This window comes from Zosterops lateralis (assembly GCF_965231275.1).
Source record: "Zosterops lateralis genome assembly, chromosome: 1".
In the NCBI taxonomy this organism is placed as follows: Eukaryota; Metazoa; Chordata; class Aves; order Passeriformes; family Zosteropidae; genus Zosterops; species Zosterops lateralis.
The window spans coordinates 14551805-14574865 of NC_139762.1; the positions used below are offsets into that span (position 1 = coordinate 14551805).

General features: G+C 42.6%; 2 protein-coding genes across 13 annotated transcripts in view; both read left to right on the forward strand.

Moving 5' to 3' along the window:
• The window catches only part of CUL2 (cullin 2), a 78366-nt gene extending 66608 nt beyond the window's left edge, over positions 1 to 11758 (forward strand). Inside the window, exon 22 of the mRNA XM_083859063.1 lies at positions 11507 to 11758. The gene's annotated coding sequence lies outside the window, so the exon portion shown is untranslated. The remainder of the gene's footprint in view (positions 1 to 11506) is intronic.
• A 5332-nt stretch (positions 11759 to 17090) lies between these two features.
• PARD3 (par-3 family cell polarity regulator) overlaps positions 17091 to 23061 on the forward strand; it is a 444272-nt gene continuing 438301 nt past the window's right edge. For 3 of the 12 annotated variants that reach the window (XM_083880510.1, XM_083880511.1, XM_083880505.1), the window contains exon 1: positions 17107 to 17319. In XM_083880510.1, coding sequence (XP_083736636.1) covers positions 17200 to 17319 — 120 coding nt within the window. In that variant the 5' untranslated portion in view covers positions 17107 to 17199. Of the gene's footprint in view, positions 17320 to 23061 lie in introns of all 12 variants that reach the window. The other 9 variants (XM_083880504.1, XM_083880508.1, XM_083880512.1 and 6 more) reach the window with 8 other exon arrangements.

A 23061-nucleotide genomic window follows, 5' to 3' on the forward strand; every position in this document is an offset into this window, starting at 1 on the left:
AAGGAGGAGTGAGCAAAACATGTGGATTTGGAGGATGAGGATCCAGCATAAAATTGCTATTTAAATGTTAATGGAAAGGATGTGAGTTATATGTGAGGATGAAGTTATATTCATTAATATAACTTGATAGTCAAAGGTGTGTTTTGACCAAGAAAATACAATTTTACTGTTTATTGTATTTGAATCTAGGTTCTATTCATAGAATTATGTTTTATGTGTTCTTGTAGCCTGGGTCACGCTTTGCTTGCACTCCTGGTTTTAACCTGGTATACGAGGATTCTAATTGCAATACAGATACAGAGATGGTGCTGCTGGGAATAGAATTGCACCCAGAGTTACTTTTGAATTGGCAAGCTTAGAACTAGTAACATAACCAGATCACAGCCATTGATGAAATTCAGCTGATGAGAAAGATGCCTGGCTTAGATAAGTGTTCTAAATACAGAAATATAATTGTCAGCGTGTGCATTTATCTGTAATATTTAGTAGTTCTGAAAGTTTATAGTACTTTATTAAAGTAAAAATGTCAACTTACGTTATGGCTTGCTAGCAAGTGTGCTGACCAGGTCTTTTTCAGAATTTCCTGTGTACTTTTTTATTTCCCCAGGAAATAAAAGAGGGCAAAGTTTGTCTGAAGCAAAATCTCTCAACTTATGTTAAACCATGTAATCTAATACAATATAGCTGTTCTGTTTCTCCACAAAGTTGATTTATTTCCTCCTGGAAGTGCTCTTCTTTGGGAAGAATGTCCTATAAGAATTTTGGTCCTGAGTACTGTTGATTCTTTGTTACCTGTTGCTCCTGCCTGAGTCAGAGAGACAGAGCAGAGATACTCAGAACTGCTCAGGGAGATGCCTTCCCAGGATGCTGCTCCTGAGCACCTTTTGGGTTTATAGCGCTGAGACATTCCCACAGCCAAAGGAAAAAGGAGATCCAGAAAATAACCTCAAGATTAGAGTGATTGAAAAGTGATCCTCCTGTCACCTTTCCAATCTCTGACTTGCACTCTCCCGTTGTGCTACGCCCAGCAAGCTGGCCCACTGCTGTGCTTTGGAAAAAGCGTGGTTGCAAGTTGGGGCAGGCTAGTTTAGGCAACACTTGCTTTGAGAAGTCATTGCCTTCAGACGCCCATGCACACACCTACTGCTTTGTCCGTAAATAATTATATGTACATTAGATTACTCTGAATCCTAATTAAGACATACGTTTAGTAAATTTGAATGAAATTGTGTGTCCATGTTATATTTGGAAATGGGCTTGTTTTTTTTTAACGTTGAAGAAAAGGCTTGAGAGAGGCTGATTTCACTGATAACTTCTATAGTTTTCTCTTTCATCCACCTGTTGTGTCTTTTTCTAACACTTACGTGGCAGGAATTATTTCTATAGACTTTGAAAAGCACCCAGTGCAGCTGCTCATCTTGAGCCACAGACACTACTGTCTGCAGGGCAGGAGGCAGCCAGAGAAGGGGCTGGCAAGAAAGCAGGGCACTTTATGAATGCTCCCTGTCTTGTATTCCAGCCATGCCTAGGAGACCCAGGACCTTCCTATCACCTCTTGTTTTTCCTACCTGAATAGTACATGTAATGAGAAATATTCTGTGTACTGCAAATAAGTCACAATACATCCAAGATTAGCATCACAGTGAGGAGGAGACCATCCAGTTCTTGCTGATAATGGGAGACTGTTTTCCTTATAATTCATGTGGAGAAGGAGGCATTTTTGAGTCTAATAACTTAGATGAAAAGGCAGTGATCATGGAGCTTACAGCTCTTAAAATATCTCTGGCTCTGCCAGTGACTCACTCCATGGCCCTAAATACCCCCCAGATTTCAGCTTCCTCCTCTGTCAAAAGGGGAGATGAATACTTACTTGTGTTTAGCTGCAGAGATGATGCAAGACTTAATTAGCTATGTTTGTTGAGAGCTCTGAAAATGTGGAAATGTCACTGCTCTTGATCATCTTGAATAGCTGATGGCCTGGCTTGTCAATGTGTTACTGTCAGACCCTCTTCAGAAGTGAATGGGACACGTGAAATCTCCTGGGTTTGTTGCCTGCCTTGGTGCACAGCTGGAGCCTGGCTTTACATGTCTAAGTAGGTGGACAGAAACTTGGTGGTTTTAGGAGGGAGGGTCACATCCCACTTGCTCCTGGGTGCACCAGTTCCAGGTTTCCTCTGGGGCCACGTTAGAGAAGGTGCTACGAGGCTGCCTCCTTAGCCTGAGGTTACATCTGCCTGCTGTGCAACTACGTTTTCTCTTCTGTTTTGTTAACATGACAACTCATTGGTGGAGGCTATTAAGAAATTATGACTCCTCTGGCACGACTCTGGCAGCAGCTGTACCAGCAGAGAGCTGCCTAAACTTATAAAAACAAATCAGAAAGCAACATCATCAGAGGAGAAAAACAGAAAAACTTCCATGCCCATGCCAGTGACCAGAACTTTTCAAAGTGTGAGTTTTTAATTATTTTTTTTTTTTTTTTTTTTTTTTTTTTTTTTTTTTTTTTTTTTTTTTTTTTTTTTAATTAGGCTGTGCTCATTCAATTATCCATGGGTTCAGCTTATTCTGGGTTCTCTCTTCCTGAGGCTCAAGCAACCCTTGGGGAAAACTCTTGTTCAGGGCTGGAGGGTTCAGCAAGCTGCAGGAGGAGAAGGACTCTCTTGCATGAGCTTATCCTACCATGCTGCAGTGAAGTTTCACACACCCAGGCTGTAATATGGTTCTCAATGAACTCTTAGTCCCAAATATGGGCAGTTCTTCCTATAGATGAACAGGAAGGAAGGAACTAGAAACATGAGTTTTGGGTATAACCAAGACCTTGGCATTTCTTTATACCTCTATTATACAAGAGCCTATAGACCATTTTTGAACTCATGTTTCAAATGGCTGATGCATCTCACATCCAATGCAGCTCATACATTGCCCACAACTTTAGTGTTGTTCATTAATACAAGGTTAAAGTCAGACTCCTTTGCAGAACAGGTGGAGTAACTCTGTGCAAGGTAGCTTTAGGTTTGGGATCCATGGACCTCTGAGGTGCTACCACTAAGAAATAGCAGGTAAAAAACTCCCCACTTACTGTCAGTAGGCTCTAAATTTTTATGGAAGCATCAGAAGACCCATTGATAGTTGTTTGGAGTTTACACACTGAAAGGGATTGAAACCGCCAAATGTTAGTTCGCTTAAGAAAGTCAGATGGACTGTGTGTATCAAGCTATCAAGCACAGATGGCCCACAGAGAGAAACACCCAAACAAGATGAAATGGTTACAACCTAAAATTAATCTTTCTGTAGTTAACCTCATGTAATTTTGTGGTCATTGAATTACAGAATAGAAAGAAATGAGGAAAATGCCTGGGGCCAAAGTATGATTTTGGTGATAAGTGATTTGGAAGTAATAATTAAAAAAAAACCAACTTTGCTGTGCCCACCTAAATATAGGTTAAAAAATAAAATTTATTACCTATTGCATACATTTTGACAAAGTTAAAAGTATACGCACGTAAGTAATTTTCTTGGAGGTTTTATTTAAGTGACAGTAATAAGACTTGCAATTCTGTACCTTTCTTTTAAGTTGTATCAGCATGTCTGTACTTGAAAAATGTTAACAGGTTTGTTGGAAAATCTTTCTGTGATTGGCCAAGTTTTTATAAGCTGCAGCCTGACCCAGTTTGAACATCTAGATAAATATTAACCACTCTCAGGCAGAAAATCAATATCAGCTTTATTTTGGTTTCTTTTTCACTCTGTGACTAGCCTGCCACAGGTAGGTCGTGCTACCCTTCCTATCCACCTCTAATATATATGTGTGTGTATATATATATATATATATATATATATATACCTTCCCTCAGCAGCTGACAAAATGGTGACTTCATATGGTGACCTGGCAATTCCTCCAAGGTGCAGTGCTACGTGGTACACATGAACATTCATCTCCCAACCTCTGTGATAGAGCAGAAGGGTTTTTCTTTCACAGAACTCAGTTTTATTTTTACAAGAATGCAACACCATTGCTACTGCCTCTCTTCTCTCCTCCTCAGCAGGCCAACATTTATCTCTACCCTGCTGAAGATGGATTTCTGTTTCTATCTTTCCCATATCACCCCAATACTCTGGGGCTGCCTTGGCCCCCTCCCTGAGCTCACTCACAGGCAGCAGTTGTGGGCGGTCGTATTATTTCAAACTCCTCAAGCTGGAAAACTTTGCCAGAGTGAATCACTTTGCCTTCTTATTACTGCAGTTAGAAGCAAGCCAAAACTTGCCTTTCACGAGGTAACTTTCATTTTGTTCCCCACATTGTTTCTTTGCCCTTGGCTTCCAGAGATGAGTTTTTTTTTCCTCTTTTGCCAGGTCTGCTTGGATCCAAAAACAGACTGAGCGAAGTAGTTACTAAAACTGTCTGAATTCAGGTTGCTACTAAAGATCTTTACTGTTTGCAGTTATCTATCTTTTAAACATGCTGGACTCTTCTGGTTGACATGAACAGCCAAGTTCAGTGCTGTGGGTTATTTTACAGTCTGATGAGAAACTGGTGATGAAATCAGGTGTGTCTGTGGCTCAGTCCTGTTTATTTATAATCAAAGCCTTGTTTTCCACTACTATAGGGTAGATCTTAAGCAGCAACAGTTTTTAAGATCTAGATCCTGTTTCAGGGTTACTCAAGCCTATTTGTGAGGTTTTTCTTGGGTCCATACACTCTTATATGCTTCTACTGCTTGCTCTCTCAGCTTCATGAACTTCCAATCCCTCTTCATCCAACATTGCAAAATAATACTAAAGAAACTAGTCCTTTTGCATGGGTCTCTGCTTTGGGTAGTGATACATGGAGTGGAAGCTGTGCCTCATAAAGCAGAGGTACAGCTTCTCTTCCTATTCAGCCCACTTGATTACAGACATTAACATGGTCAGATGGGAAATCATTGCATTTCTAGGGAGAGGTGAAAGCAGGCAAGTAAAGCAGACAGCCTAAAGCCTGTGTCCAAGTTGCTTTTGGCAAGAGAAGATTTTGGCCAGAGAGAGATGTCAAGAGGAAGAAGAAAACCAGTCCTATCAGCCTTAGAGATCACTGTTGCTGGGATGCAGGAGAAAAAGCAGATGCTTGAGATAATAGATTGGGGTTTTGGGCAGGGAGATGTTTGGCTGTATTTTCTTGAAGACAGTGGTGCCTTACCAGGTGTCTTTCATCATCAGGTGAAATGCTTCTATAAAATGACTGCTGAGAATATCTGCACTGGTGGAGGCTGGAAGCATAAACTGGATTAGGCAGCTCATTGAACAAAGCTCTGGGTCCAGAGGAACATCTGCCCCCAGGGAGGGCAGGACTGCCTGGATGTGTGAGTTACTCCTGGGTAGGCAGTGTAATCCTCAGAGCAGATATTCAAATCTGAATACCAGCCTGAGCCTCACAATGAGCCAGATTTTCCTGCAGTGTGAAGGCAATCAGACTCTCAATGGATCCGTTCCACTCCATTGTAGATACTAAGGATCAGTAGGAAATGTGCTGTCTTATAAGTGAGGGGTGCTGGACTGAAGGCTTTGTCATAGGGACTGAAAATTACCACCAAGACTCTCTGCTGTGGCTGATGAAACTGGTAGCTCTGATATGTCTTACATTTTACATCATTTCACATCAGAAAAGCTTTGACTTTTCCAAACAGAGCCAATAGCTGGATGGTATTCTTTGACCAGTGGAAGCTCCAGTGCAAAAACCAATATATTCTCCTTCTGCCCTTCAGTAAAATCCCCAGTGATAGAAAAATATACTGCATTTCATCTATTTGTTTAAAGTTTTCACTACAGTTATCAAATACTGTGGGGCAAGCCAAGGAATTAATTATGTTTCAAATAACTATCCTGTCTCTGGTTGATAAGGTGACACAATATGCACTTTCCCCCAAGCCTTTCCAGAGTTTGTAAATATTAAAAAAGTGTATTTGTCTCCAAGAAAGTACAACAGAAGACTACTGAGAGCTCAGTTTGTGCCCTCCAATAAGAAGTTAATGGCATCCCTGGTTTGATGTATAAAAAAGGTTATTAATTTCTTTAGTTGTGGTACCAAAGATATATTTAATAATTTTGTGTGCTTGGAAGTGCTGACTCGACAGCAGAATAGGCAGACACCAGCAAAATGATGCTCTTAATCCTTTTGCCTATACAGTACAGGTTCTGTGAAGAGAAGATTCTGCCTAGTCATTAGTGCTGCAAAACAAGTGTGCTAACAATTATTAAATCAACCCCCCTCCAGTCAAACTAGTAATGTTTTGTTCCACTGAGTTAGAGTAGACATAAAGCACTACACCAGTGAAATCTAGAGCAACATCTTTCATGTCTGATAAGTCTGGCACTTCTCACCATCACTAAAATTATCTCCAGCCTCCCACGCACTAGAACAGGGCTTTACAATTAGTTCCACAAGTGCCAGTGAGAAGAGTCTCCTAACAATGCCAACAACTACAGCCGAGTTTATCCTTCTGTATTTGCAGAGACAAGGTTGGATCCTTCCTGCTTCCACTTGTGCAGCCTCAGGGAAAGGCCTCACTCAGCCCGTGTGTTTAGATATTTGATTTCATGTCCCTTTTGTGGGCACTGATTAAAGGGGAGCTTTACCTTTTCTTTAGTAGCTGAAGAAATTTGAGGCCACAGAGGACTGTGCAGGGATGGCTGTTTCTCAGCTCTGGTGATTAGTTGCAAGAAATATTTAGAGAGGAGAAAACTGCCAAAGGAGAAGGTGGCTGCATTTATAAAGATGACCAGAAAGAGAAATCATGGTAGTGATGGGAGGCCAGAGCTGCAATGTTAGCAAAAAGAAGCTCCTGCAAGGGCTCTATGTATGCAGCTCTCACATCCCTCAGCTGGGTGTGTGTTTGTGTTTGTATTTGTATTAGGGATGAAAAGATTTTTTTAGTAAGCATCTTTGAATTATTGAATATATCATGGATCAGTATACATAAAGAGGAAACAAAAATAGAAAAAGGAGTATCAATATTGCATAAGCAATGCAGAAAAAGCTGAAAAAATGTCGAAGGGAATAGGTGAGGTTATGAACTGATGAAACAGAGAAACATGCAACTAGAAAAAGTTAAAAAAAGTCATCATATCCTAAAAGCTTCAGACATTGAAAGAGACAAGAAAGCATATTTGGTGCTTAGTAATTAAAAATGCCAGAAGATGACATGAATACAAGGCTGTCCTGCAAAGATGGGCAAAATATATCAAATATTTTCATGATGAAGAACAGGAATCCAAATTTGCAGTCAGCACAAGAGAACAAGTTCAGGTGATTGCTATATGCAAAACGGGGTGGCAGGCAGTATGCAAGAAGGAAGAGATCTACACCTAGCAGATGTTTCTTTTCTGAATAAAACCCAATCTTGAGCAGGTGCATGAGTAGAAGGATTTGACCAAAGATGGAGAGGATGAGATCAAACCAAAAATTTCTCAGGAAAATATCACTCCCTGCACACAGCTTTCTGACGAGGCTGTTGTTTAGCCAGTGGGCCCTGTGACAGAGGTGTAATCCTAAGCAAATATTAGGAGTTTAAGCAGTGACCTAAGTCACATAATGTATGAGCAGTCACATTGACTACCTTACCTTTACCAAATTGCCTATGTACATGGCATTCAAAGATGCCCATGTATATGCATTCAAATCACCCATTTTACTGTGAATTTCAATGCTTATGTAACTGAGCTAAAAAACATCAAATTATAAGTTAAATTTGTACAATACACTTTTTTGAATTTTTTGATACAACCTAGGTTCTTCAAGCAGAGGTAGAGATCCAAGTATATGAAAATATGCAGAGATGGCTTATTTCCAGAATTCATACACTGTAAAAAAATTAAGACATTCATAGAACATTGCTAATAGGAAAAAAAAAGAAATGTTCACATACGTTGCTTGCAGTGGAGAAAAAATAAAGCAAACCTAAGAGAACAGGTGAAAGCAGAAGTCAACTATACTCTAAATATGCTAAAAATTCCTACCAGATCTAAACCAGGTTGAGATCTACAGATGGTAAGTCGTAAATATTTAGTGTTTCAGAAAATTTGGATGGATAGACTTGAACAGATGACCCTCAAGCATTGCTAGCATCTTCTCTTTCGTGTGGACCATGCATTCAAAGGGTGTGAGGGGCTCTGGCCAGGACAGAGTGCCTGTCTGTAATGGCTCCCCACATTGCTGAAAGAAGCGGGGTGAAATGTCAGAGCTATTAATCTTGGAAGACAAAACCAGACCTCTCACAGAAAGGACACCCTCACAGAACAGGCAGCCCAAGGCTGTAACTAGTGACTGCTCTGTGTCCTGCCATGGACAAGGACAAGTCAGCAACACAAAAAGCTGCTCCAGTTGGGGAGCTGGGATTTTACCGTGCTTTGGCCGTTCCAGGTGCCTTCAGATACTGTGAGTGACACTGCTGTGATTCAGTGTGTCATCTGCCTGTGAGGTCAGTGACTTGCAGGAGCATGGGGGAGAAATCCCTAGGCAGGATAAACTGTTCCGCTTCAACTTTAAGGCTACACTTTGCAACAGTAAGAAATGAAAAACATGGGCTCCCTCCACATCCCTGCTCAGTAGCTTTAGACTTTGAAATCTGTTTCAGGTGGAAAAAGTATAGAGAAAGCAGCATTCATTGCATTCTTATTTCAAGCTGTGAGCTGGATAAGTATTGGATTCTGCAGGGGGAAAAAAGTTGAAAAACTTTAGCAGTGTATTGATACATCTTGCAAGAAAGAAAACACATTTGCAAAACCCTGTGCCAAACAAATTGCCTACCATGTTACCAGTTTAACAGCTTAAGAAGAAATTGTTTTCCCTGGTAGAAAATAGTTGTTTCACCCCAGCAGATTTAAATGATTGAATTCTTGCAACAGCCTATATGTAATGAAACTCTTTGTTGGCTTCCCTGTGTGGTGGTTTTGGCTCAGGTAGAGTTAATTTTCTTCATAGTAGCTGATGTGAGGCTATGTTTTGGATTTGTGCAGGAAACAGGTGAAGTTATAAATTCCGTGGTGTGAGAAAGACAGTATTTGAGTCCTTGAGAGCAATTATAGCTTCTTTGGGTATAATGCACTTGCATACCAGTAGCAGTGTTTTATTTCCACTCTCTTTTTGTATGAAGCAGTATCCTGTACTAGTGATTCTCTGTACTTCAACTCATCAATCTGAGATGTAATTTAAGTTCATTGTAATTTATTGGTGTGTTTTTTGGTGTTGTGTGGTTTTTTTTTTTTTTTTTTTTTTTTTTTTTTTTTTTTTTTTTTTTTTTTTTTTTTTTTTCCCCAAAAGACAAAATGAACTTTAGGTAACTTACTGTGGTATATATAACACACACTTATTCCATATGAAGGAAGAATTTTTAAACGTAGAATAAATTGAAATCCTAGAACAGATGATATGATAGATGGAGGTGCAGCGTCAGCTGGATTAGTGTGGAGCCACAGTGTGAACTTCTGGCAAATTAGAAGGCTCCTGAGTTGCTAATTCTGGCTTCAGGAAGATTGGTAGAGCTAATCTTGTCCATCTGATCTATCTGTTTTTGTTTGGATGTATGAATGAATCTGCTTTAAATTCTTCTCTCAAATCTGAACACACAGCCCCTGCTGACGGTAGCAGGACCTGTGCTCAGGTGTGGTCCTGAAGACCATTCTGTAATTATAATGTGTGGGAAATCTTGGTTTTTAAAGACGCTCCGAAGTGTTTCCTTGAGCCCTGGAATGTCAGTTGCTGAAGGGCCTTTTTGCCCACTGAAACAAGATCAGACCTGAGTGAAGACTTCCCTTTGGCACTGAGCAGTGGCTCTCAAGCTGTTCTACTGCTGCTCTCCACAGAGACACTTCTGCAGCGTGCTCTAGTCCATGTATTATCATAGTCAACAACAGAATAAAACCCAAAAGATGATCTTATCAAGTGATTTTGTTGTCATTGCTTTCAGCTCTTCTCACCTGTTGCACCTTGATGGGCCTGATATCCTACCTCTGTCAGGGCTAGTTAGTTGACTTTTTATGGGAGAAGACAGCTTGGCTTTGATTACAGATTTTGAATCTATGTAGATCAATTTAAGCTCTTGGGCTTCTTCTGTGAGGAATTAAAACTTATGCTGTGTAAACTTACAAAAACCTACTCATTTACTGTCATCTTTTCAGTCTTGAATAAATAGATTACTGGTGGCATGTCACAATCTGTCATATATTTTAGCTCTTGGGGATTCTCCTGTTTCATGTCAGTCTTCCTTTTTTACTGATTTCAGCAGCTGCAAATACTTTTAAGCAAGAGAACAAGAAGGGAAGGCAATAAAAGGATGTGAGATGGAAAGAGAAGTGGGACTGAGTATAGAAAAGAATAAAATAGAGAAAAAGGAGCAAAAATAAGAGAAATCATAGAGTGAAAAAGATCATATGTTACCTCTTTCTGATTTTTTTAAATTTATTTTATCTCTTCTAAGTCAAGAACTGTCTTAAAAGCAGTCTTCAAATTTCAGCTGTCTGCTTTTGCCCCATTCCTCTTTCAAGTACATGACTCTGGTCATTTCCGTGTGTTTGGAAATTTTTGGAAGTTTTCAGTGAGAAGTTCTGCAGCAGTAGTGAAGGCGACTGTGTGTATCCTTGTCACACTCCCTGCAAGAAAATGTAACTCATTCCCTGCTGGTCCTTCATGCTCTGACACTTGACTGCTGGCCTGTGCCCTAGAAAAGGCTTTCTGCAGGTGCTGCAGACTTTGCTCGGGAGCAAATATTTATGCAGGAGTGGGAGCATGTGTTTGCATCAGGAGTGTATTTAACTCCATGTGTAACAGAGATGAATATGTTCCAAGTGCATGTCTGGTTTTTTATCCCTTTAAATTCCTGTGCAAATTGGAAAGTCTCTGCTGTCATATCCTTACTCCATGCAGTCCTCCCTGTTACCATCAACACGGGGGAAGCTGAGCAAAGGATATATTTCCCTTCAAACTTTATCAATGTTTTCCTGCAAACATCAAGATAACATGTTTTTGAAAGCCATGACACTATCCAATTCACTTTCAGTCCAATGAGGATGAGAACAGGCTGTGAAATTAAACAGAGATCCCTAAAGAGGTATACCAGCTGAGAAATATATTCTTAATATGTTTATAAACCACATGAATAATTTGTGTGGTGGAATATATGTTCTATCATGTTTTGATAGGCCTTTTGACTAACATACCCCGTGGGTGTTCCTCTTCATGTCACAGGAAGGTATTTTTTTCAGGAATGCTCATCAATAGATAAAACCTGATAGTGGCAAATAATTTGGCATAGCTTCTCTTCAGCAAATGGGTTCCTCTGGCAGTATCTGAATTTGTTCCAGCTCTGGCAAGTACCTAACAAATGAGCCCAGCACTGTAGCTCTGTGTTGATATTGTTTATTCGTTATTTGGGTAGAGTAGATAAGGCCCAAGGGCTTGATCCAAAGCCCACAGAAGTCAGTGAAAAGACTCCACAAGCCTGTTTTAGTTACTGGAATTCTGTATTTTGTATTTCAGAGCTTGGAAATCTGTGCCAAGAACTTCATCAATAACTAAAAGACTGGAAGAAAAGCAAAGAGCAAACTTCTGGACAGGCAGAATGAAAAAAAAAAAAAATGGAGAAGGAAACACCCAATAAATTCTCATCAGAAAAAAAAAAATGTCTCTAGGTGGCTTTTATAGGTGAGGCTTAAAAGTGAAGTAACCTCTTACATTTTCAAGAAAGTACCAGGCTTCAAGACAAAACTAAAATGGACATTCTAGAGTCTTAAAATAATGTATTCTACAAGTACCCTTTAGTTCAATCTTCTGTATATTAAACAGGTTCACCTAGATTTCTGACACTGCTTTTAAATCTCTCAAATTCTACTATTTTTAAGAGCTTTATTTTTACAATTTTTAAGAGTTGCTGGTAATTGAAAAGTTGCTACAAATTTAATTTTACTGATGATATGCGTATATGTTTGTGTTAAATATTATAGGGCAAGGCAGCAATGATCCCTCTACTTAGATTATCTAGTATTTTCCATGGTGAAAAATACTGTGTTTAGTTTTTCATTTTTCAGGTGTTGGGAAGCTTTGATCACTGAATGCCTGGAGCTGCCCTTTGAAATTAGTCAGGGATAAAATTCCAAATCTGTATAAGTGCTTTTTCTTTGTCCTGTGAAATTATGCAAGGATTTTCTGGTCTCGGCTGCTGACATTCAGTGTTCCCGTTCTTTCTTTTCCTTTCCTCTGTAAAGATTGCTGAAACTATAACTGATGATGGACTTTGGGTGTAACCAGCCTCATATCCCCAAACCAAACCCTAGGTGGCTGGAGCCTACTGAACTGCCTCAGTGGCTGCAGAACAGCCTCATGGCATGAGAGAAGGTGACAGATCATTCTCCTCCCAGTGCAATTCCTCATGGCAGGCGCAGACCTACAAACTCTCCATAGCTCTAAGGACAAAGAAAAGGAGTTGGCCAGCTCCAACGTGTGACTTAGATATGTGCTTTGCAAAACATGGACATTCAGAACCTTACCTGTATCATTATGTGAATATAATTCTGTTCAGCCCATAGCATAAATACAGTGTGTGGTATGAGAGCAGGCTAAAGCAATTGGTGTGAATGTTTTCCTTATGACATTCCATAGCTCTAGCACACACAAAGCCTATTTTGATATCTCCTGGCAATGCCTCCTTGTGTGCTCTGGACACCCCCAGTAACTTCACTCTTTTCATACAGATCATATTTTTCACTTTCTAGACCTCTAATGATTCTGCTTCCTTACCTGTGGATTGACTTTAAGGGCCCACACCAAGAAGTAACTCAGTATTTTTTAGTTCAGGCTTTCTCAGATCTCAGCTCAATAAACCATTAGTTGATATAAGTTAGAGAAAGTAATTCCATTTAAACAGTTTCATGATGGCTGAAAATCACCAGAGCATTATCAAGAAAACTATTCAAAATCCTTGAACTTAATTATTCTAAAAACAGCTTAAGACCAGTATAGATACAGAAAAAAAGAACAGTGAATTAACGTATACTCATTCTTTAGCCCTAAACACCTTCCCACTACCCAAAATTGCTTGAGACACAGGTTGGAGCCCCTGGAAAGGGTAACAGTTTTATGTCTCTTCTTGAAAATCATACATTGTTCTTTGCTACAATTTCCTTCTTCTGTTATACCACAAAGAACTTGTCTCCCAAATCCTTGTGTCTGCATGACCTAAGTCTAACATTATTATGTGTGTGATTCTGTAACTACCTTTTACTGATTTGAGGGCTTTTCAGTCCCCAAATCCCAGACCCTTTTGAGAAGTCATAGAAAATAAGTTTTTATTCAGTTTCTTTTTTTTTTTTTTTTTTTTCAGACCAAGGCTAGCCACAATTACTTAATAAGCTTTAATGATTTTCTCATTCATAAAAGAAAATTATGGGAAACATTTCCTTACTCCTTTGTGGAAGAACAATCAGTATGTCAGGAAAAAGTCACAAAATATAACAGCTGAGAAGTCAACCCACTCCTATAACTAAAAGGTTATCCATGGAAAGATCTCAGTCACAGACACATTTACTTTGATTAAATTTCTACCTCAGAGTAAAATGTAAATGATTCAGAACTTAAAATTCAGAGTTTTGAAAAAAGTTAAGGCAGAAGTGTTACGGCAGGTAGCTATCTGAAATCATTAAAACCTAGTACTGTTTGGTATATCCCTAAGGCAATTTTACAAATGGCACTTTTTAAAAAACACCTGTAATTCTTCAAGGAATACTCTTGCTCTTCAGTTTGACACTGGGCTTTCTACAGTACTGAAAGAACTCTACTTGGGTTAAGGAAATAGCTATATTTAGAGTGAACTTAAAACATACTGTATCTGGAACTGGTGTTTTCTTGTGAAACCAGGGAATATCTGTATGCTATGAACAGACTACTAAATGTGAGCATATCCAGAATTATTCCATAAAAATTCTTTGATGTAGAATAGAAAGGTGGGATAAACTCTGAAATAGCTCTGGAAATCAGCAGCATTCCACCATCTGAATATTTTAACATTCACATTAAAAAGGCTTTTGATAATCTGCATTTAATTGCAAGATTTTCACCCCTTGCACGTTTGCAGTGTCTACGCAGGGGCTTTCAACTAGTTGGCTGTTTTGAACAGAATTTGACTGGTGATCATTAGTAGCTGCAAGCTCTGATTCCCTCCATCCCATGATCCACCATCTACTTCTTCCTGCAAGACAGATGTCTTCATGGAAATCCTCCAGAATGTACCATTAATAAATGAATTGACAAGTTCTGTGGTATGTTAGCTCAGGAAAGCTCAACATCCAGAACTATTTATGTGCCACCCATATTGCAGCGTGGATAGTAGTTGTAATTTTTGTAAACCAGCAACCCTTGCCAATTCTTCTCCTGATTAGTATAATCCTTTTCTCATAATCTCTTATAATAATGTTTTATACTTCATTTATCTTACATAATTAGACCTCATACAATCTCACAGCCTTGTTACATTTGTTTTTTAAAGTTCATGCTTCCTTTTAAGGAAGAACGAAACAAACACTCTATGTGGTAAATTTTATTTAAAATGTTTTCAGAATTATTTATGTATAACTTGTGTGTTTATCCAGCGGGGAAGAAACTCAAATCTTGGAGGTTCCCATTCCTGTTAGGTCTATCACTGTTCATGTGCAAGTCTCCAAGTTTTGGCCTTAAATCAGTTCCCAGGACAGACTTGTTTTATTTTATTACTGAATTTTCCCGTTTCACACATTTAACGGAAAAACTATCAATATTACTTTCTAAACTTTGGAGTTTTTTCCAGGAGGCTGTTAGTACAGCTGGGAAAACTGCCAAGAAACTTGTTAAAGACAGTAAGAGCAGGAATTAAATCACAGAAAAACATGAAAAACCTGTAGCTGTGTCTGAACAGTGGAATAGTTACTCTCGACCAGCAACAGTATTAAGCTTTATAAATAAAACAATATCAAGTTTTAGAGCAGTGTGGAAAAGCTTCTAGTATGTAACATCATGTTTTAGCAAATAAATGCAAATGACAAGTGAAGTATAATGTGGAACATTACAAAGTCTATGGCATTGTAAAATTCTTGTTAAAAACAGCCTGAGAAGAGCCTCTATTGACTTATCATTTTCACAGTCCTTTCTGCAAGTTTCTTAGGTGATGTATATTAAACCAAGGATTTATAGCTCTTTCATCCTTTCCCAGCAGCTCTTATGATCACTTAGAAAGTACAGAAACAGCAGGTTAGAGGACATTTTAACCTTTTTCCAATAATACACTTGATGAGCTACGGCCATAAAACTGCAGAGTGTACTCAGTTGTCTCAGTCATGAGCTGTGAACTGTTTACACCAGTTTTATTTCATTTCTGCCTTTCTGAAATCCTGCATGCTGCCTTTATTCCACACAAGTGAACACTGGGGATATGACAAAATATAACATGGCAGGGGTGCTTTTTTCCTGCTTTAAAAGACAGACTATTTCTCAGACAAAATTTAGGTATATTAGTCCAGATAACTCATGTGGGTAATGGTAATAAAACTGGCATCCAAGCCAAAAATTATCCATAGGTCAGCAAATGAATTCTTTGATCTTGTAAGTGTCCCAAAGCTTTCCAAAACAGCAATTAATAGAAAAGGGCTCTGTGGATTTCAATGAAATTGGACAATATGCATGGAACCAGATTAATATAAACTGACTCCTCCATTTTCTATACTGGAAACTTCTAACTAGAATGCAAAGGGTTAGGGATGCCATTCTCACCCTTGACTTAACTGGGCAATAATTTTACCTTTGATGTTTTAAAAACATCATTAATTCTGCTCCTTAGCTCTGTACCTACTAAACCGCAGACAGCTTTGCCATGTGTACCAGGTTTGAAGTTCTTAAAGTTACTAATACTATTGCTGAGGGAACGGGAGCAGACTGCCAGCTGGGGCAGCTGCCGGGCAGGGAGCACCAGAGGACACGTGCTGAGTTCTCCGGTGTTGTAGAAGGATGTTGACATCATGTGTAACAAAGCTTACTTGAATTTCACATCTTTAGTGCTTTGTATAAGTTCAGAAACCACCCGCCCCCCCCCCCCAAAAAAAAAAAAAAAAAAAAAAAAAAAAAAAAAAGGACAAGAAAAGGTTTGCTCACTGCCTTCCTGTCCTCAGAACTCTGCTTTTACTCTAGTTAAATGGTTTTACCATTTCTACACAAAAGATATATATTGTCAATCCACACTGAATGACCAATGAACTGTGCAATTCCATTGTCCTCAATGAAATCCGTGGAAAAAAGAAAAAAGTGAACGATCTCTACAAACCCCTATGACTTCTGGCGGCTTTGAGGAGGAGATTGCACAGCGGTTCCATTGATGCTGGTGTTACTGATGATGCACCAGATTTTGCACAGTGTTGGTGCTGTTGCGTTCACAGATACCCGAAGGACCGTCTGATTTCGGCGTGCGCGGTGTGTGTGTGTGCCCCGCGGTCACCGGGGGAGCCGCGGTTCCTGCCGCGCCCCGTCTCTGCCGTGCCGTGCCCTGCTCTCCCCGGACCGCGCACCCGAGGCGGGCCGGCAGCGCCCCGAGAAGGAGCAGCGGCGGTGCCCATTCCGCCCAGCGCGTCAGCCGGGGCCCTGCAGGGAGCAGGATTTCGCGGGGCTCCTGTGCCGGTGCGACCCCGGCTCCGCATCCCCGGCGCCCGGCGGGGCAGAGCGAGGCGGGGGCGGCCGCAGCCCCTCGGGCTCGCTCGGGGCGCTCGCTCGGGGCACTCGCTCCGGCTCCCCCGCCCCATCCCATCCCATCCCATCCCATCCCGTCCCGCCCCGTCCCGTCCCCGCTGCCGGCGCCCCGCGGAGCCGGCCGGCTGCCCCCGCCCCGCCGCGCCGCCCCACGCCCCCGGAGCGGGAGCCAGCGCCGCCCCGCCCGCCGCCGCTGCGCGCCGGGGCAGGAGCCGAGCAGGTGGCCGGGGCAGCGCCGCGGCATGTGAGCGGCCCCCGTCCCTCCTTCCTGCCCCGCCACGCCGGGCGGGCCGGCCGCAAGCCGGGGCGGAGGCAGCGCGCCCGGGAGGCAGCTCGGGGGCGGCCGGGGCTGAGCGCCGAGCCCCGCCGGGGGGCGGCCGTGGCGGAGGGCGGAGGGGAGGAGGAGGAGGAGGAGGAGGAGGAAGGCTGCGTGGGGCCGCAGGGACGCGGGAGCCCCCCGGCCGCGCAGGATGAAAGTCACGGTGTGCTTCGGGAGGACCCGGGTGGTCGTGCCCTGCGGGGATGGGAACATGAAAGTTTTCAGCTTGATCCAGCAGGCGGTGACCCGGTACAAGAAGGCGATCGCCAAGGTGAGGGGCGCGGGGAGCGGCGCCCGCGATCAATATGGCGCTTCCCGGAGTGGGGAGGGAGAGCGAGGGGAAAGTCCGGGTGCCCCGCGGGGGGAGCGGCGGGAGCGGGGCCGGGCCCGGGCCGGGGGAGCCCGCGGGGAGCGTGTGCCCGGCCGGCGCCGCCGAGGGGAGCGGGGCGGGCCCGGCCCCTCCGCAGCGCCCGGCGCGGCCCCTCCGCGGCTCCCCGCGGGCGCCTGGCGGGCCTCGGCCCTTTGTTCGCCGTGCCCGGCGGCCCCGGGGGTGTCGGAGCGGGAGCCGCCCGAGCCCGGCCGGCGGAGCGGCGCGGGGGCCGGCGGGGCCGGGTCTGCCCCGGGGCGGGCGGCGGGGCCGAGGCGCCGCGGAGCGCTGGAAATCCAGCCCCGGGCTTCCCGGCCCTCCAGGCCCGGCGGGGAGGGCGCTGCGAGGGGACCCCGCCGCAGGGGCGTCCGGCGGAGCCCCAGGGCCGCCCCCCGCTATGGGCGAGGCTGAGGGGCCGGGGCAGAGCGGCCCCCGCGGCTCCTCCGCGCCCCCGCCCGGGGGAGGCTCCGCCGCGGACGGTCCGCGCTGCCCCGGGCGCGGGGCCGAGCCCCAGTGCCCCCGCCCGGCCTCCCGCAGCCCCGTGCTGGAACCCCTAGCAGCTGCAGACTTGGCTTTCCCTCCATGGGCAACTTGTTGGGCTTTGGGTTTTTGTCCTTTTTTTTTTTTTTTTTTTTTTTTTTTTTTTTTTTTTTTTTTTTTTTTCTCCTCTCTTTCCCTCCCTCCTCCCTTCCCCCCGCGCCTCCCCTCGTACTTTGCTGTTGCTGCAAACTTCTTTTTAATCAACTGGTTTGTTGGGCAGTATGACCATGGTTGGCTGAGAACTTCAGCAGTGCACTTCCCCTTCCCTTTGCCTTATCGATCCAAGAAGTTTGAATGTGCTTCTCCCCCTTAGCCCTTCTGAGACATTTTACACTTCCGGTCCTGGAAGTTTTGCCTTGGCAAATGCAGACTGCCAGGCTGTCCTGAGGCATGCAATGGAAGGAATATTGTGAACGGGTCATTAATTGGTTTGAAGTGATTCCTGAGAAAATTTTTAAAATCAGTTTTTCATAGAGAATTCCAGATGCTGGGAGGAGAAAAGTAACTGAGTTTCCCATCACCCCCCCACCTGATTCCTGAAGAACATGTTTTGAAGACAGCAAACATACTCTGATTCTGGCTGGAAAAAGAGAGAAATGATTCTCTAGGATATGTCTGTGGCTGCATACCAGCTGTCATTCATATGCAGCAGTTACTGCACATGGCAATCCACTTGCATATAGGAGACTGGGGCTGAAAGTACCTCTCTGGTTAAGGTAAAGCAATGAAGAGTAAAGTGAGACTCTGTGGAACACTGAATGCCTTATTGGGCCATTCAGATGAGAAGTGTTTGCAGCATTTGTTCATCAGTATTACAGCATTAATAAAATAAATTATTTTGCTGTGTTTTGTTCCAAAACTGTGGCCGGTGTAACTCCTGTGGCAGTGAACTGCATCCTGACTTCCAACTATTAAATGGCATTGAGGGATGGCAGTTGCATTCTGCAGCATAATGTTAGACCTGGGAGGGATTGAAGTTGTAAGCACGGGAGAGACACACCACATTGACCAGGAAAAGGTTACATCAATGCAAATTTCACTTAAAAAAAAAAGTGGCCACCAATGGAAGTATGGGAGGGAAAAAAAGTAACTCTGAATATGGCCATGTACTTGTTAAAAAGATGGTTTACAGAGGGGCAGCCAGACTTTGACTGGTCCCTGGTATCAAAAGCTCTGCATCCTGGGTTAAAATGACATGGTGGTTGTATTTATTAGTATTTATATGGTGGTTATGCTAAGTGCCACTGGTGTGGACTTGAGGTAGCTGCAATTACTGAGATAGTTTCTATTACATGGAAATTCTGTGGCTGAAAACAGTAGCAGTGGCCATGGGCTTTCTCTGAGTGTTTTATATGGCAACTGTCAAACCTTACTTTTAACTTAAATTTGCTGAAGATTTTCTGTGGTGATGTTTAGGTGGTAAGGAAGTGGATCTTACAGTAAGTAAGTTTTGTAAGTAGGTGTATAATGCTGTTTGCTGTGCTTGCAGTAGAGTAACATAGTAATTTTATGGTTTGGATGCCAGAATTCCACAGATGACTGTATTTTTGTAGCAGTTAGATGACTCCTTTCTGTGCTAGTGTAGCAGATGAGCAAATATCCACTTGATAAAGAGACAAGAAAGGGGACAAAGTAATTCCTAACTGAGAGGATCAAAGTATATGTGCCCATATGAACTTACGGTCTGACAGCTGGTATCAAGCTGATACTGAAATCTACTTAACCACCACTATGCTCTTATGGAAAGAGGCATATCTGGTGGAAGATTATTCAGAATATTTGAATGAAGTTTATGGTTTTCATACTTACATGAAAACCAGCATTTCTCATTCTGCAAGAATGTGTGTGTCTACTGTATGCAGCAGTTCCTTCAGGAGAAGAACTGAGTTGTCAGCCCTTCCCAGATTACCTCCTGCTTTGTCACGTTTCCCAGTTGTGATTAGCAGTAAATGATCTGCACAGTGCACTTATGGTGAGTCCTAGTGAGACAGCCCAAAACTGTGCTTGCAGAGTGCCAGGAGTGAATAACTTCAACTTGACCTCAGTATTATTTAGGTTCAAAAGACCTGTCGAGAATGGAAAAAGTACTTGTGGGGAACAATCCCCATAATAACACAGTGCTCCTCTCTGTAAAATTTTAGGACTTCAAAACATGCAGATAACTGCAGTTAGTTCTGAGTGCTGTCTTTGATCAGGATTCATAAATCTCCAAAAATTAATTATGGATTAACACTGCTGTCAGTGCTAAGTCTTTGTGTGTGGAATTAGTTATTAATACGACAGGCTGTGTTTAAAGGCTGGTCTGTGTAGTGTGTATAAATTTTTCTGCTTTTGTTCCAAGGGAAGCTTTGTGTCTGAAACATGATGCATTCTTCCTGCAGGTCGTGTTTGCGGGAAATGAACAAGCAAACGATAAGAGATGTTTGAAATGTCCACCTTGTTCAGGGCAAGTGGAGTCAGCAGAATCGATCATGTTTAATGAAACCCAGTTTTCATGGGGGCAGGCTAATGGTGCACTTTTGTGTGGCTGGATGGACTGATGCAGCCTCTGGCACAATCTCTGCCTGGGTCTTAAAGGAGTACAACTTGGGCAGGGGACAGCTGGCCTGAGGAATGGTAGATGCATTTTCCAGACTCTGCTGGTCAAGGGATTGTGCAGATTTGGAGTTGGTGTAGTCCTACCAATTAATTTAATGGTTAGAAACTTGCAAGAAGGTAAGAGTGATTTAAGAGGGGAGGTCAGCCACATCTCAGTGGCTTAACATTGGTGGCAAAAGATGATGGACTGCACCAGAAGGGAGAAAGCAGACAGGCAGTTGAGACGAAACACGCTTATCAAATATTGAACCAGTGTTAAAAGGTGGAAAATTATTATAAAATTGATGTATTGAGCAACTATTGAAAGGAAGTAACTGTGCATCTTGTAAATTTGATCTAGATGTAACAGGAGATATTTTTGACTTTTTTGTTGACTTTTGGCTGTCAGCATAATCTCTCATGCTTGGTTTTTGGGGAGGATATTGTAAGCATTTTATCTTGTTTTTTTGCGAGTAAAAGTAGGTGTGCATAAGCAATGGGTAGATAATTTTTTAAAAAAAAAGTGATGTGAGCATGATAAGCAAGAATATGAAGTAGGAAATTGTAGATTTGCTGGAATTGTTCAGTGTCATGTTCAGTCCCTAGAGGGATTGTTTGGTCTCCATGATAGTTCAGGCTGATGCCCTGCATATCATGAGCTTGTAATGGTGCTCCTAGACCTTATATATAACCCTCATTTTCCAGTTAAAATAAGTAAATTAACAGTTTTCCTCCTGAATCAGAAGGATTTTAAAAGAAGTCTTGAGGCATTTTTCCCCTCTCCCTTGCCAAATGCTGTAGGAGATGAAGTTTTGTGGGGGTTTTGATGTTGCATGGAACAATACTTCAATTGTTAATTTGAAAACTGCAGTGCAGTAATATTTGTGAAAAGAAATTGTAATCTACTCTTTGATAGCATTAGAGGCTGTTGCTGATAAGAGACCAGAACTCCAGGAAAGTTGGCAATGTAAGCAAAGGTAACAGGTGTCAGATGACCATATTCTCATTTAATTTGTACACTGGGGGCTTAGGCCACCCAGAGTTTAAAGCTCCATCTCTTTGGTGCGTTTGACATTCATCAGCAGGGAATTGTGAGGGGAGGAAGGTTGTAGCCTGAGTGATTGTGTTTGTGAAGCTTGCTTTTTTTTTTTTTTTCTGTTTTTGATGTTACTCCCCCCAGTGCCAGCTAACGGGGATTATTTGCTTAAAAGTCAGTCCTCAGACAGCCGGTTCCCTGCCAGGTACACAGTGGCAGCTTTGATGCAAGTTATGTTCTGTAGAGCAAACAGTTGCACAGTTCCTCATGACTGTGTCACTGGGGCATCGTTTGTGGAGCCTAATTCATGGGTTGGTTGGTATGAAAATCTGCTGATTTTACTTGGGCTGTGTATTGTTCTTGGCACATTCCCTCCTTGAGCCTGACCACTAGGTTTTTGCCACGGGCTTAAATGGATCTGCCACGATGCCCATTCAGTGGGCAGTAGTGGCTAAATTTAGCATTAAAAAGATTTGTAGCTCTTTTTCTTTTTGTGTGTGTGTGGGTTTTTTTCTTTTCTTTTCTTTTCTTTTTTTTTTTTTTTTTTTTTTTTTTTTTTTTTTTTTTTTTTTTTTTTTTTAGATTTGGATTTCATTTTTCTATATGTACAAATCTCAAGCCTTTTCTAAGTAGAAAGAAATCTTACAGGCTATTTCTAGATGCACAGGAATCCTCTCAACCCCAAAGAGGAACCAAAATGCCAAAAAAATCCCTGTCACCCCTGCTGCTCAGTTGGCTGTCAGTTTAGTTCTATCTGACACCCCCAGGATGATGTTTCCTGGGCTCTGCATTCAGTGTTGGCTGGGCAGTATTTCAGTGATTTACCTGAGGTCAGCCAGGATTCCGTGGGGCTCCTGGCACTTTTCTCCAGCTGGCTCTTGACCTTTTTGCTGATGCTGGGCTCCCAACAGTGGCAGTGAAACCCAGCTGATGGGGAACGTCATTCTGCTGAGGCTTGGTGAGCAGCAATGGAGAGATGCTAATTTAAGGAAGAAAAATACTGAAATGGGTCACGATTGCTTCACGTTTAGAAAGCTGCTGTGTGATCCTGCAGGTTTGGTGCTGGGAATGCAAGGCTACAGTGATAAATTCCCTCTGCTCATTGTGGAAAACTTCCTTTTAACCTCTTCTCTCCAATTCCTTCTGTGTTTTCAGCCAAATCAATATTTTCTTGTCATTGGCTCTTCTGTAAATACAGGTGACTCTTGCACATTGCAAGAAAAGTTGCAGGTGAAGGTAGAAATGAACCTTTGGAGCGAGTGTGGCAGTGGCTGCAGAGGTCCATTGCATGGGGACTTTGCTGTAGAGCAGTGCTGTGCCCCAGGGCAGCTGTGGCTTGCAAGGCAGGGAGCTGCACAAGCCCTGCCATGCCCTCTCTGCCAGCTCTTGCCTTTGTTCTGAGCCATCCGTTCAACGAGGGAGGAGGCTTGGCTTAAAACGGCCTGAGAGCCACGCTGGGGCTGTACCCCTGTGATCTGAGCAAGCAGGCACTT